The sequence below is a fragment of the Watersipora subatra genome, chromosome 10, assembly GCF_963576615.1.
Source record: "Watersipora subatra chromosome 10, tzWatSuba1.1, whole genome shotgun sequence".
NCBI classification, from domain to species: domain Eukaryota; kingdom Metazoa; phylum Bryozoa; class Gymnolaemata; order Cheilostomatida; family Watersiporidae; genus Watersipora; species Watersipora subatra.
Genome location: NC_088717.1, coordinates 34,526,148 through 34,542,847, shown reverse-complemented (window position 1 = coordinate 34,542,847; position 16,700 = coordinate 34,526,148). Strand labels below are relative to the sequence as shown.

General features: G+C 32.8%; 1 protein-coding gene across 2 annotated transcripts in view; it reads right to left on the bottom strand.

The window, feature by feature from the left end:
• Positions 1-3,566: 3,566 nt before the first annotated feature.
• The window catches only part of LOC137405978 (uncharacterized), a 32,568-nt gene continuing 19,434 nt past the window's right edge, over positions 3,567-16,700 (bottom strand). For both annotated transcript variants that reach the window (XM_068092467.1, XM_068092468.1), the window contains exon 11: positions 3,567-4,182. In XM_068092467.1, coding sequence (XP_067948568.1) covers positions 3,896-4,182 — 287 coding nt within the window. In that variant the 3' untranslated portion in view covers positions 3,567-3,895. The remainder of the gene's footprint in view (positions 4,183-16,700) is intronic.

Sequence of the window (16,700 nt, the reverse complement as noted above, 5' to 3'; positions counted from 1 at the left end):
TAGCCTATTTATTGACTACGATAATGACGCTAGTGGCAGGCGAAGGTAGGACAACTCCAGAGAACCAATGAAAATGACAAAGGAATCGGTGTCATTGGCTCTCCATGTACAGATTATTTCTATGATAAATAACTCAGATTTCAAGCACCGTACTGTCTTCCCGATGATATTATGCACTAGCCCTCTCTTTTTATTGTGATTTTGAGAGGCACGACTGAGGCTAATTAATTTCAAGCATTGCGTGATTTTGGAAAAAGTGTGATTGACATAAAGTCTTAGGGCCACATCACTGCAGGTCACAGTTTAATTGATGTGGTTTCATTACCTTTATCAACGGCAGTATATTTATTGAAGCATAATCATATTTAGAAAGCAACGTGGAAAGCAATACGAATTCTTCAGATTATAATACTACTACTACAACAGCAACTACTTCCACAACTTATGGTCCTAAAGGCAGCAAAAGTCAAAAAATGCCATCATATAAAACCATGTGATAATAATTACTATAAATGTTTAAAATGAACGAAAGGATGAAAAAAGCAAACTCTAACAAACACCAGAAATCTATTAAAGCCGTGGTCACACGGGCACCGAACCGAACTAAATGACGCAAAACGACGTCGTTTTCAGCTCTAAAAAGTTCGGCTGAGGACATTTCTGGCCGAAACGAACTATTTTGGTACTGCTCGAAATTTCGTGCCGAACCCTTGCTCTTATTGGCTGGTTAAAATTCTAGAATTCTAGCGAGCACGCGTCACATTTCTTCTTACGTGCGTGTGAGTAAAGTTAAAAAAGAAATGGAACGATACTTTTAATTCGTTAAATAAACAACATGAAGCAATTTACGACAAGGTTCACCCAGACTTGTGATTGGGTTACATAAATGTAAGATGTTGCACTTAAGTTTTGCATAAATGTAAGGGAATGGTTGTGATTTCCTTTCGTGTAGAATATAAGTAATGTGTCATATTCATCCTGATGAACTATCGTTGACTGATTTATTTATGTAAAACCACAGTACTATGATAAAGACTGTTTTTGTTTGTTATGTACTCAGCATAGAAAAACATTCATATGTTAATAAAAAAAATATAATTATGTTGATGGGAAGGGTTAGCAAAATATTTGTATCGAGTGATTTATTTTGAGCAGCCGAACGATCTTCTGATAAATCTGCTGTGTAATTATAATTTATAATTGTTCCTCAAAGTTTTTTTGTTTACAATAGAAATATTTAACTCAAATACATAACAACTACTAATGAAACCGTGTCCTGTCTCTATACGTATGGTATCTAGGAAGGGAAGTTACTTCGGTGGCCGTGTGACATGTGCCACGAACCGAACCAGCCTCCGAACCGAACCGATCCTACGTCGGTTCGGTGCTCGTGTGACCACGCCTAACTCAGAACATGTGTTTGTATTTGTCGGGCATCAGCACGATCCCCGGGCATTGTTGATTATCTAGAATCCTAGTTTACTATTAGCACTATTTAGGTTTAAAAGCACCAATTGTCACAGAAAAGCGCAGCCTCAATGGCAGCGAAAGGAATCGACAAATTAAGGCTGAATGCCACTTATGACATGTATTGTGGGAACCACAACTAAGTGTTTTTTTATTTCCGGACATACTTTTGACACCCTGTTTTTCATAACTCTGTAATTCATTATGTATTGAATATAGGCTCGTACAAAAGGCAACACTCTGAAGTACTGAAATATATAAAAAAGTACTGATATAATTGATGTGCTTTAAGGAGTCATGACTCCTTAAACCAAGGGTCATGCAGCGTGTAGGACTTTAAGAATATGCATATTCTTCAAGTCCTACACGCTGCATGACCCTTGGTTTAAATATTAATTAACATAGAGTAGTAATGGATTGGTAGGTAAGTTTTTATAATTTGGCAGGGTGCCACATAGGGTAAGTCTTTGCAGCGTGCACTTGCTAACAATTTATGCTATGGGTCAAATAAAAGATTTAGCTGTTATTAGACAGATCAGAATTATTTTAGAAGCTAAAAGCCTGGTTATTGCATCATGATTTGGTAGTTTCATCTGCAGCGAAATTTGTAAATACATATATGTATATGTATTAACTATACACCCTTCTTGCTATCAATCTATGCTAGTGATCAACTAGAAGGTTTAGCTGTTATTAGACAGATCAGAATTATTTTAGAAGCTAAAAGCCTGGTTATTGCATCATGATTTGGTAGTTGCATCTGCAGCACATTTGTAAATACATATATGTATCAAGTAGACATCCTTCAAGAAAACCGAAGCTGATTTACTGACAGAGTTTTGTACTTAAACAGTTAAGTTTAAATGGCTCTTATAGGTTAAAGTGTATCAATGTTCATAAAAGTACATTGCTTGATGGAGATGCATCAAAGACATACTGATGTTTGCACTGTCTGGGAAATCAACCCTTTTATGCTCATGCGTAAACTTGTTAAATTTGTTTTGGGTAGACTAAAAGGCTGTTACTGCTAAATAAATTGGTTGTTAGTAGGAGTGGTTTAAACACTAGCTCATTTATTAACACTGACTTTTAAAGTATGTTTATTTGTTCTCTACTAAAAAAAAATTTAAGACAATAGATATTTTTTTCAAATGCAACCCGGTGTCATGAAAAATGGCAATTGAGGAGCATGTCTGATTTAGCAGAATGATGTTTGACATTTGTTGAGTTATTGTTAATCTTTCTTTTGTCTTTAGCAAATTCCAATATTAAAACATTCAACAAAAAATTATATGGACCACTTATTTTTTATGAAATGTTTCTTTAATTTGCTATATTTTTGCTTAGCTCCAAAAATATGAATTGCTAGCATAAAGTTCATTGGTAGCCTTATTAAATAGGCGTATTGTTTGAGAAAAACTTTTTTAAATTTCGTAGATTCAATTTAGTTTGTCAAGAGCTTACGTAGGAGTATTGTACAATGTCAGCCATCACATCTTAAATATTCCATAAACCATTGCGCATTTGCAAATAAACACCTAAATGCACAATCACAAATAGACATTTAAATGCACAATCACAAATAGACATCTAAATGCAAAATTGCAAACATATATAAACCTCAGCATTTGTCTTTTTAGTTTTTGTTAAACTCTGTGTCTAGTCGTAGCGAGTATAATATTATAGCAATAAAAAATCTGTATTGCAAAGGACATGATCTCAGAACATTTTATTTAGAAAGCGACAAAATAACCGTGAACCTACATACGTAGGATTCGACGAACACATTGCACAGGTGGTCATTATGTGGGTTAAAAAATGCATAACGACTCTGTTTTACTCACAACTTCACTAAAGCTTGCTCTCACAGCTTTTATTGGTAAGTTTAACAATACATCAGCTAGCTTACTCAATCTAGCCAATTTAGCAACTACATTATCTGCCACTGTTTATAAGCTGTTTATTAATAACTGTGCAGCACCAATCATTCATTTAATAGACATTAAATGCACAATTGCTAATAGACATCTAAATACTGCGTGTATTATAGCTTTTAAAGCTGAACTTATGTAACATTTCCTAAACAATGAAAGTTGTGCTGTTATTAGAATTTTTATTTTGTTTCATATTGTCTGTTTTCAATGTTTGATAATCAAATTCATGCACCTGTTGTTTATATAAATTTTCTGATTAATTATGCTTGAGCAGTTAACAGACCAAAATCAAACCTGATCGACTATCAATGGGCAAAAAAAATCTAGCACAACACTTTATAGCGTCATCCTGATAATCTTGTAAAATTGAAAAATATATGAAAGCAGTTTTGTTCATGAGCAATTAATAAAACATGACGGATAAATACTGTCAAGATATAATATATGTACATGCAAATGAGACGCCTTTAATTTTATATCAGACACAATCAACTCTAATGGTTAGAGTTGATTCTTCTAGAGTTGTAAAAGTGTTCATTTAGTCGTAGGGACTCATAAGTAGGTAAAATGTCTTCTACATTTGATGAGGCTTGTTGCTTGTGCGGTGCAGACGCTTGGTAGGGTGGGGGTGGAGCATGCACATTAGTTGCAGTAGAGTGGTATGAATAAGGTTCTCTTTGTCTGGAAGTAGAGATGGATACTTCTGGTTCCCTGGTATTATTGAAAAAGACTTCACTGCTAGGTTCTGTGACAATGGTTGAGGCAGCATCTTCTCTTGGAGCTGCAATTGTGTAAGTAACATCCTTAAATTTGGTTGATAGAGTACCTTAATTATTAAACAATAATAACCTAACTTTAGCTCAAATCATTTTTTTTAATTGTATTCCACTGTTTCAGAGCAAACGCAATTTCAAATTTATAAGCTAAGAGTACATCTAGCTACAATAAACTTCAGTTTTCATGTTAAAATGTATAACAACTAAAATGGTACACAGATGTATGTATACAAAGGTCAATAGAGAGCCTGCTCTGATTCAAATATCTGTCAAAAACCTTATTGCACTTAAATTGCCAAATAAGCTGGTCAAAGAGTATATTTGTGTTGAAGCAATCAAATTAAAACAAATAGTTGAATGTTGGTAACTTGGTTATAAGCTATTTAAAGTTAAGTTCCTAATTAAGTTATTTTGGTCGGAAATCAGATTGTGTATATATGAACTATTCTTTGGCTTTGGTTTTTGTGTGTGCATGCTAGTATCTTTGAGTAAAATTTTTACTGAGAAAGCAAAAAAAACAAAGGTATTTTCAATCACTCTTAATGTGTTATGCATTAAAAAAATCACAGAAAAATTAATCAAATTCACTCATTTGTAAAAAGTCTATAACCCTCAAAGTATCTAACTTCTTAAAAATATCATTCAATGCTTTCTTTTAGTCTTCAGCTTTTAAAAAATCTAGCATCTGCAGTTTCACTTCTGACACATCACAGCAGTTTCATTTTACCTAGCCCAAGAGAGAATGTTTGCAGGTAATTTGCTGGCTTGTTAACTAAGGTAATCTTTAGAAGTTTTATTTTGCTATCAACTATTGCAATGTTTTGCTAATCAAAAAACCATTTGATATCGGGGTTAACAGAATCTCAGAAAAAATGAATATCATAGAGCTAAATCGTTTCTACAATAAAATGCTTCTTAGAGGTACAGCCACATGAAACGGCTTTTTCTTTCATTCTGACTGAAATCACGAAATGAATGAAAAACACAAACTTATTCGGCTGAAACTCACAAAACTGTCCCAGCTGTGCATGCACACCCAAATCATCAACGAAACGCCTTTAATTGGCTAAACAAATTATTAGCGAGCACAATTCTAGCAGCTTTTGTAATTTATATAGTCTGAGTCACATAATGCGACAAAAAAAGTAAAATACTAGCGTGATCTGTAATAGTAAATACGATGCAATTGACTTGATTGCGCTAAGGATGGCAACTCATTTTACAATGAAACTTTTGCTGCTAAAAAGAAATTGTTATTATTAAATGAGGAACAATTTGTAGCCATAGGGTCCGATAAAGAATAAATAATAATGATAAAGAATCAGCAATAGCGCAATCTAGGCATTTGCATCATATGTAATATGTCGAATTGCGCTTGTACATTTATTATGTGTTGTAATACGTGTCTTGGACTATATAAATCGTAAAAGCTGCTAGAATCGTGTTCGCTAAAATTGTTTAGCTAATTTAAAGCATTTCATCGATGATTTCGGTGAGCATGCACAGCTCAGATAATTCTGTGATTTTCAGCCAAACAATTCTGTGTTTTTCGTTCATTTTGTGATTTCGGTCAAAATGAATGAAAAGATCGCTACGTGTGGCCATACCTTTAAACTCCTTGTTATGAAAGCTTTCTGCTAACACATTTGTCTGTCAAAATACTAGTTTTATCATTCTCAAAGATGATGCATTAAATAATAGCTTGTTTAGTCTATATAAATAGGATAATGCAAAAAAGTGGCTAGATAGTTTTAATATTGCAAAACTGACATCTTCTAAAATTCATTTGCCTTTGGCATAAAATATTTTTGATGAATTTGAAGATTAGTATGGTTACTGCCGAGGTGTGTATAGTTTGTGTATAGTTTTAATGTAGTAGAGCGTTATAAAGAATTATTTTAGTAAAACCAAAGGCTTTATCGCAGCAGAATTTATAGATTTAACTGCATCTGACTTTTGATTAAATTTTGAAAAAGCAGTAAAACAAAAATGAGAAAGCAATGACTGACATGAATCACTAGTCAGTGAAAGACTTTCAACAAAAACTAATACGTCATTGAAGCTGTTCCTTGTCATAAACCTGGAAGTATTTTCAATAAAAGAAACTTATCGAGTTTGCACTTATAGGGTCACTCTACTGTAACACTTGAACACTTTTAACACTTCTGTTATTCTGGTGTGCTGATAAAGTGAACGGCAACAAATGCAGGAACAATATTCTCAAGAAAAATATTGGAAATAACACTAGCTTTGTGCCACAGAATTCAGGCAGAGTCCAAAATTTTGAAAAAAGCCATGTGCCAAACAGTGATGAAAGATATTGCCAAATGTTTCATAGGTATAAAGGTCTTTGCACATTGCCATCGAGGTCATTGTAAAGTTTAACAGTGTTTGCGTCAAAGTCTTGTTACTGAACTGGATAAATGCCATCAAAGGGGTGATCATCAAACTTCTTGAGAAGCTGTGGGTTTGATCATCGCTAGCAAAACTTTCGAGGAAATTGACAACTTCAAAGATTTTAGGAGCCTCAGTTTGACCTTGCAGACCCTTAGATTTGTACCCTACAGTACCCCACAGTTTTGGATGTCAAATCCGCATATCTTGAGAGAGGAGTTTAGCACTAAACTGAGTGTAGAATGTCTGACAACAGTAGAGATGCTCCCACTTCTTTAAGCTCCAAAGACTGCTAGTTTCGTATGGTACTTCATACAGCATAGTGTCATAATGGAAGTAGTATATAGAGAGCAGATCTACACATAAAAGTGACGGATCCAGCGGGGGGATAGAAAAAGGGGGTTGTGAATTAAATTGGCTAGGGGTGTAGATTGAATCGTGTGGAGTTGAATGAGATGTTGGGGTTTGGGGGGAAATTGTGGTGTAGAGTAGGGGGTTGAATTCGAGGGGTTACGGATCCGCTCCTGGCGTAATCGGCGGATTATCTGTGGATGAGTCATCCGATTAGCGGGGGATGAGTCATCCGATTAAACGCGGATTATCGCGGGATTAGTCGGGGGAATCGTCGCGGATTAGTCGGGCGAATCGTCGCCGATTATCGGTGGAATAGTGGGGGTGAATATCTGGGACATCGAGGGCTGGAAGGTTTTCCGGAGTGGATCTCGCGGATTATCGAGGAGAGCGAGAGATTACCTACCGGATGAGTGAGGGGGTTAATATCTGGGACACCGAGGGGTTGATTTTCCGGAGATTGTTATATATTTGAAACATGGAATATATATGAGAAAGTGTTTATGTACAAAGTTATTTTTTGAAGATTTGATGATTTTGTAATGTTGAAGCTTTTGAATGGTTAAGAATTTTAAGGAATTTATTTTCAGTTTTTTTTTGTATTTTTTTGTATGTAAGATTGAAATTTGTTGGAGAAATTAATATGTTGAATGAAAGATCAGTTTTATTACAAAATTATTCACTTTAAAAGATATATTTATATGTATTATTCATTATTTCCATCATCATTTTGTTTCAATAAAAATAAAATAGTTTATGTTTAACTTGAAATATATGAAAATATTCAAGTAGATAGGACACAATAAAGATAATATAGTATAAATGAAACATTGAATATATACATAAGAAAATGTTCATGTACAATCATTATCAGTACTTTATAATAATTGTACATATACTTATTCTCTGTACTTTATTAACACACCTGATGATCTCTTACAGCACTTTATAATAATTGTACAAATACTTATTCTCAGTACTTTATTAACACTCCTAATGATCTCTTACATCACTTTATAATAATTATACATATACTTATTCTCTGTACTTTATTAACACACCTGATGATCTCTTACAGCACTTTATAATAATTGTACATATACTTATTCTCAGTACTTTATTAACACACCTGATGATCTCTTACTACACTTTATAATAATTGTACACATACTTATTATCTGTACTTTGTTAACACACCTGGTGATCTCTTACAGCACTTTATAATAATTGTACACATCCTTATTCTCTGTACTTTATTAACACTCTTGATGAACTCTTACAGCACTTTATAATAATTGTACATATACTTATTATCTGTACTTTAATAACACTCCTGATGATCTCTTACTACACTTTATAATAATTGTACATATACTTATTCTCTGTACTTTATTAACACTCCTGATGATCTCTGACAGCACTTTATAATAATTGTACATATACTTATTCTCTGTACTTTATTAACACTCTTGATGATCTTTTACAGCACTTTATAATAATTGTACATATACTTATTCTCTGTACTTTATTAATACTCCTGATGATCTCTTACAGCACTTTATAATAATTGTACATATACTTATTCTCAGTACTTTATTAACACTCTTGATGATCTCTTACTACACTTTATAATAATTGTACACATACTTATTCTTTGTATTTTATTAACACTCTTGATGGACTTTTACTACACTTTATAATAATTGTACACATACTTATTCTCTGTATTTTTTACCACACCTGATGATCTCTTACAGCACTTTATAATAATTGTACATATACTTATTCTCAGTACTTTATTAACACTCTTGATGATCTCTTACAGCACTTTATAATAATTGTACATATACTTATTCTCAGTACTTTATTAACACTCTTGATGATCTCTTACAGCACTTTATAATAATTGTACACATACTTATTCTCAGTACTTTATTAACACTCCTAATGATCTCTTACAGTACTTTATAATAATTGTACATATACTTATTCTCTGTACTTTATTAACACTCTTGATGATCTCTTACAGCACTTTATAATAATTGTACATATACTTATTCTCAGTACTTTATTAACACTCCTGATGATCTCTTAATACACTTTATAATAATTGTACATATACTTATTCTCTGTACTTTATTAACACTCTTGATGATCTCTTACTACACTTTATAATAATTGTACATATACTTATTCTCTGTACTTTATTAACACTCTTGATGATCTCTTACTACACTTTATAATAATTGTACATATACTTATTCTCAGTACTTTATTAACACTCCTGATGATCTCTTACAGCACTTTATCATAATTGTACATATACTTATTCTCAGTACTTTATTAACACTCTTGATGATCTCTTACAGCACTTTATAATAATTGTACATATACTTAATATCTGTACTTTATTAACACTCTTGATGATCTCTTACAACACTTTATAATAATTGTACATATACTTATTCTCAGTACTTTATTAACACTCTTGATAACCTCTTACAGTACTTTATAATAATTGTACATATACTTATTCTCTGTACTTTATTAACACTCTTGATGATCTCTTAATACACTTTATAATAATTGTACATATACTTATTCTCTGTACTTTATTAACACTCTTGATGATCTCTTACTACACTTTATAATAATTGTACATATACTTATTCTCAGTACTTTATTAACACTCTTGATGATCTCTTACAGCACTTTATAATAATTGTACATATACTTAATATCTGTACTTTATTAACACTCTTGATGATCTCTTACAACACTTTATAATAATTGTACATATACTTATTCTCAGTACTTTATTAACACTCTTGATAACCTCTTACAGTACTTTATAATAATTGTACATATACTTATTCTCTGTACTTTATTAACACTCTTGATGATCTCTTACTACACTTTATAATAATTGTACATATACTTATTCTCAGTACTTTATTAACACTCCTGATGATCTTTTACAGCACTTTATAATAATTGTACATATACTTATTCTCAGTACTTTATTAACACTCTTGATGATCTCTTACAGCACTTTATAATAATTGTACATATACTTATTCTCAGTACTTTATTAACACTCTTGATGATCTCTTACAGCACTTTATAATAATTGTACATATACTTATTCTCAGTACTTTATTAACACTCTTGATGATCTCTTACAGCACTTTATAATAATTGTACACATACTTATTCTCAGTACTTTATTAACACTCCTAATGATCTCTTACAGTACTTTATAATAATTGTACATATACTTATTCTCTGTACTTTATTAACACTCTTGATGATCTCTTACAGCACTTTATAATAATTGTACACATACTTATTCTCAGTACTTTATTAACACTCCTGATGATCTCTTTATACACTTTATAATAATTGTACATATACTTATTCTCTGTACTTTATTAACACTCTTGATGATCTCTTACTACACTTTATAATAATTGTACATATACTTATTCTCAGTACTTTATTAACACTCCTGATGATCTCTTACAGCACTTTATAATAATTGTACATATACTTATTCTCAGTACTTTATTAACACTCTTGATGACCTCTTACAGCACTTTATAATAACTGTACATATACTTATTCTCTGTACTTTATTAACACTCCTGATGATCTCTTACAGCACTTTATAATAATTGTACATATACTTATTCTCTGTACTTTATTAACACTCTTGATGATCTCTTACTACACTTTATAATAATTGTACATATACTTAATATCTGTACTTTATTAACACTCTTGATGAACTCTTACAGCACTTTATAATAATTGTACATATACTTATTCTCTGTACTTTTTTACCACACCTTATGATCTCTTACAGCACTTTATAATAATTGTACATATACTTATTCTCAGTACTTTATTAACACTCTTGATGGTCTCTTACAGCACTTTATAATAATTGTACATATACTTATTCTCTGTACTTTATTAACACTCCTGATCTTTAATTAAATTAAACTAGTAGACTTGCTAGCATCACATTCTAACTGATATCTTCAAAATATGGAAAAGGATGTGAAGTGATATATAATACACAATCTTTCGATAAAATCATGACAAAATACTTTTGGTAAAGAGAACCCTGTTGTCATTCATCAATCTTTGAGAGAATAAGTGATACATACTACATTTATTCAAAACAATACATATATTCATTTTCTTTATATTCTCTTCAAAACGAATACTTACCTATACCTACCTTAGTACAATTCCTCCATCTGTCCATTGGGCCTTCTTTTTTTTTTGCTCATCCCTCTATTTACTGGGCAAGAGACTGTTATGGAATGGTTAAGCCAAACCAAACAGGAGAATTCCATAGGCAAGCCTAGGAAAACACTCAGGTCGATTGCCAAGGCGCTTGTCCACACGACAGCCTGAACACAGCGACACTCAACGAACTTAATCGCGAGTAGCCGGCTAACAGAATTCTAGCTGAAGCATACAAGCCTTATGGTATCAACGCTCGATTGCCCCAAAATCTCAATCTGTATATAAGTAGGCATCAGGAGCAGGACTAAGTGATGAAAAGGAAAATTACACTGAGCAAGCTTCTTATACAGAGTATTGAAGAATAGTGGCGTATCCAACAGAATCAATGAAGCGAAAATAGTAAACAGATTTTCGCGAAATTGAATTTCGCGAAAGTGAATTTCGCGAAATTACACATTATATATATTATATAGTCAACTTTCGCGAAATTGAATTTCCCGAAAGTGAATTTCGCGAAATTAGATTTCGCGAAATTACACATTATATATATTATATAGTCAACTTTCGCGAAATTGAATTTCGCGAAAGTGAATTTCGCGAAATTGGATTTCGCGAAATTACACATTATATATATATTATATAGTCAACTTTCGCGAAATTGAATTTCGCGAAAGTGAATTTCGCGAAATTACACTTTATATATATTATATAGTCAACTTTCGCGAAATTGAATTTCGCGAAAGTGAATTTCGCGAAATTGGATTTCGCGAAATTGGATTTCGCGAAATTACACATATATATTATATGTGTAATTTCGCGAAATCCAATTTCGCGAAATCCAATTTCGCGAAAGTTGACTATATAATATATATGTGTAATTTCGTGAAATCAAATTTCGCGAAATCCAATTTCGCGAAATCCAATTTCGCGAAATTCACTTTCGCGAAATTCAATTTCGCGAAAATCTGTTTACTATTTTCGCTTCATTGATTCTGTTGGATACGCCACTATTCTTCAATACTCTGTATAAGAAGCTTGCTCAGTGTAATTTTCCTTTTCATCACTTAGTCCTGCTCCTGATGCCTACTTATATACAGATTGAGATTTTGGGGCAATCGAGCGTTGATACCATAAGGCTTGTATGCTTCAGCTAGAATTCTGTTAGCCGGCTACTCGCGATTAAGTTCGTTGAGTGTCGCTGTGTTCAGGCTGTCGTGTGGACAAGCGCCTTGGCAATCGACCTGAGTGTTTTCCTAGGCTTGCCTATGGAATTCTCCTGTTTGGTTTGGCTTAACCATTCCATAACAGTCTCTTGCCCAGTAAATAGAGGGATGAGCAAAAAAAAAAGAAGGCCCAATGGACAGATGGAGGAATTGTACTAAGGTAGGTATAGGTAAGTATTCGTTTTGAAGAGAATATAAAGAAAATGAATATATGTATTGTTTTGAATAAATGTAGTATGTATCATTTATTCTCTCAAAGATTGATGAATGATAACAGGGTTCTCTTTACCAAAAGTACTTTGTCATGATTTTATCGAAAGATTGTGTATTATATATCACTTCACAGTCTTTTCCATATTTTGAAAATATCAGTTAGAATGTGATGCTAGCAAGTCTACTAGTTTAATTTAATTAAAGATCAGGAGTGTTAATAAAGTACAGAGAATAAGTATATGTACAATTATTATAAAGTGCTGTAAGAGATCATCAAGAGTGTTAATAAAGTACTGAGAATAAGTATATGTACAATTATTATAAAGTGCTGTAAGAGATCACCAGGTGTGTTAACAAAGTACAGATAATAAGTATGTGTACAATTATTATAAAGTGTAGTAAGAGATCATCAAGAGTGTTAATAAAGTACAGAGAATAAGTATGTGTACAATTATTATAAAGTGCTGTAAGAGATCACCAGGTGTGTTAACAAAGTACAGATAATAAGTATGTGTACAATTATTATAAAGTGTAGTAAGAGATCATCAGGTGTGTTAATAAAGTACTGAGAATAAGTATATGTACAATTATTATAAAGTGCTGTAAGAGATCATCAGGTGTGTTAATAAAGTACAGAGAATAAGTATATGTATAATTATTATAAAGTGCTGTAGGAGATCATTAGGAGTGTTAATAAAGTACTGAGAATAAGTATTTGTACAATTATTATAAAGTGCTGTAAGAGATCATCAGGTGTGTTAATAAAGTACAGAGAATAAGTATATGTACAATTATTATAAAGTACTGATAAAGATTGTACATGAACATTTTCTTATGTATATATTCAATGTTTCATTTATACTATATTATCTTTATTGTGTCCTATCTACTTGAATATTTTCATATATTTCAAGTTAAACATAAACTATTTTATTTTTATTGAAACAAAATGATGATGGAAATAATGAATAATACATATAAATATATCTTTTAAAGTGAATAATTTTGTAATAAAACTGATCTTTCATTCAACATATTAATTTCTCCAACAAATTTCAATCTTACATACAAAAAAATACAAAAAAAAACTGAAAATAAATTCCTTAAAATTCTTAACCATTCAAGAGCTTCAACATTACAAAATCATCAAATCTTCAAAAAATAACTTTGTACATAAACACTTTCTCATATATATTCCATGTTTCAAATATATAACAATCTCCGGAAAATCAACCCCTCGGTGTCCCAGATATTAACCCCCTCACTCATCCGGTAGGTAATCTCTCGCTCTCCTCGATAATCCGCGAGATCCACTCCGGAAAACCATCCAGCCCTCGATGTCCCAGATATTCACCCCCACTATTCCACCGATAATCGGCGACGATTCGCCCGACTAATCCGCGACGATTCCCCCGACTAATCCCGCGATAATCCGCGTTTAATCGGATGACTCATCCCCCGCTAATCGGATGACTCATCCACAGATAATCCGCCGATTACGCCAGGAGCGGATCCGTAACCCCTCGAATTCAACCCCCTACTCTACACCACAATTTCCCCCCAAACCCCAACATCTCATTCAACTCCACACGATTCAATCTACACCCCTAGCCAATTTAATTCACAACCCCCTTTTTCTATCCCCCCGCTGGATCCGTCACTTTTATGTGTAGATCTGCTCTCTATATACTACTAATGGACATTAAAAAGCTCATAGAAGATGGTGTTTTTATAAGCTATGCGTGCAACAAAGACATCACTAGCAAAAGGTGGAGTAAAAGACATTAAATATCAATTCTTGTAGTTAACCTTGACTGGAAACTGTATGTAGGTTTTTTATTTTTAAACTCATGTGTTTGATTAGTCGTAGCAATCAAACTTCACATATCTTTTTATCGGCTTGATTCAAGCTTTTGTTAGTCTTTTTGTGCGCATTAGGCCTGAGTGTCTGAATTTTTGGTAGTCTGCTCCGGATGTTGATTTCGATCCTAATCAACTTCAAAATTAAAGGGAAATTTGCAAAATGTTTTTTTGTTGAATTCTTAGCATAATTTTTCTATAGAATACTATAGAACACTCCATGTGTAACTGTTCTCTTCTAATAAGCTCTGATATAAGGCAGCGCCTCGGAGTGACAGCCACCCAATTTTTAGAGAGACAATGAGCAGACACATTATCACCGTAGCATTTGTTAAAAGAAACCAGTTGCTTGGGCCACACTGAGTTTAGGCTTTTGTATTTAGGTTGCTCTTAATGACATGATTGCATTAACTATGCTGTTTCCCTTACGAGTTCCAGTTTACGGTTTGATTCAGAAGTACCATAGAGCCTGAGAACATTCAGCTGAGCCAGTGTTTGGTTTCATTTGGCGAGACCAGTCTTCAGTGAAAATCAGAGAGTTTGGGTTTGATTTAGACATTATCTTTCCTGTTTTCTTGTTTTACTACACTCATATTTAAGGTGGTATTAGTTCGAGACCGCACGGGCTGACTAACTATTACACTCATATTTAAGGTGGTATTAGTTTGAGACCTCATGGGCTGACTAACTATTACACTCATATTTAAGGTGGTATTAGTTCTAGACCTCAAGGCCTGACTAACTATTACACTAATATTTAAGGTGGTATTAGTTCTAGACCTCAAGGGCTGACTAACTATTACACTCATATGTAAGGCGGTGTTAGTTCTAGACCTCAAGGGCTGACTAACTATTACACTCATATTTAAGGCGGTATTAGTTTTAGACCTCAAGGGCGGACTAACTATTGTAGCTGAATTGATGTTTTTATTATCTTTCTATTGCTAAAATCATAACAGTAGCTCATATTATACTAGAAATTCCCCTGTCATACAGCCCACAACCAAAGTGATATTGGAAAAAGAAAGGGTACTGCTGGTTGAGAAATGCAATATTAGCAGTCAAATGGCACTGCAGTGCAATAGGAGAACTGCAATGGTAGGTGCAATGGTAGCTGTAATGTACTGGGTGTTATTATGTACAGCAAACAGCAATAATGAAAGAAAAAGATTATATGTTTATATCTCTTCCCTGCAATAGGAGAAATGCAATATTAGAAGTAAAACGGCAATCTGCTGTGTAATATACACAGGCTGGGGGACTGTATATCATTGGTCATAGCAACCAATATCAAGAAGTTGTGATATTTATTTAGATTTCTGTATTTATATCTAAAAAATATGCTGAATTTAAAAATTTAAACAGATTTTAGCTGGATGTCATAGAAATAGCTGTATATCCATAAGAAAATGTAGGCCTATTACTTAATTTTGTAGATGTAAAAACGGCTTGGCAGTACCGCGATATTGGGCACAGCCGCAGTATCATCAACAAAATCTTTAGAAAAATAATAACAGTAATATATTGCACACTATCGGTCACTATATACTTCGATCTTGTAAATTCGAACAATTATTTTTATAACTAAATGTTATAATAATCGTATAAAATTGAATAATTATTCTTACAATTAAATATTGTAATAATCTTATAGGAATTGCTAAAAAATATCATCGTCATTTCCTTTACTTTTACTGCTTTGGACATCAGTTGAGATACCAAAGTACTCATTCTAAGTGTCCAAAATGTCAGAGTCCGGTAGAATCGGCAAAAAAGCAATGATTACTTTTCAGTACTTCTACGTTAATTACAGAAACCTTCGGCAATTGGACAATGCCATAGACTGGTGAAATGTGCACGTTTTTTTATGAAATGTGCACGACTTAATGGTTCTACTCTTTGCCGCACGGCCTTATCAGCGTTTCGTTGGCCGGTTTCAATTTTGATTAAAAATGCTTGTCAAGTTTTTATTGCGATTTTAGGCCAAATTAATCTGTCTATTTATGTATAATCCGATCAGATGGGTTAGTTTTAGGATATTGCGTCAACTTTTTAAAGACTTGGTAACATATTTAAATATTTTTATATGTGTTTTGTATCATTATTATACGTAACGACTCTACACAAAAATGGTTAAATTTTTTTATTGGGTTTTGGTACAAGGGTTTGGTAACGGTCGTTGACGGATAATTTTTTGGGAGTTGTGTGTGCATATGCATTTATCA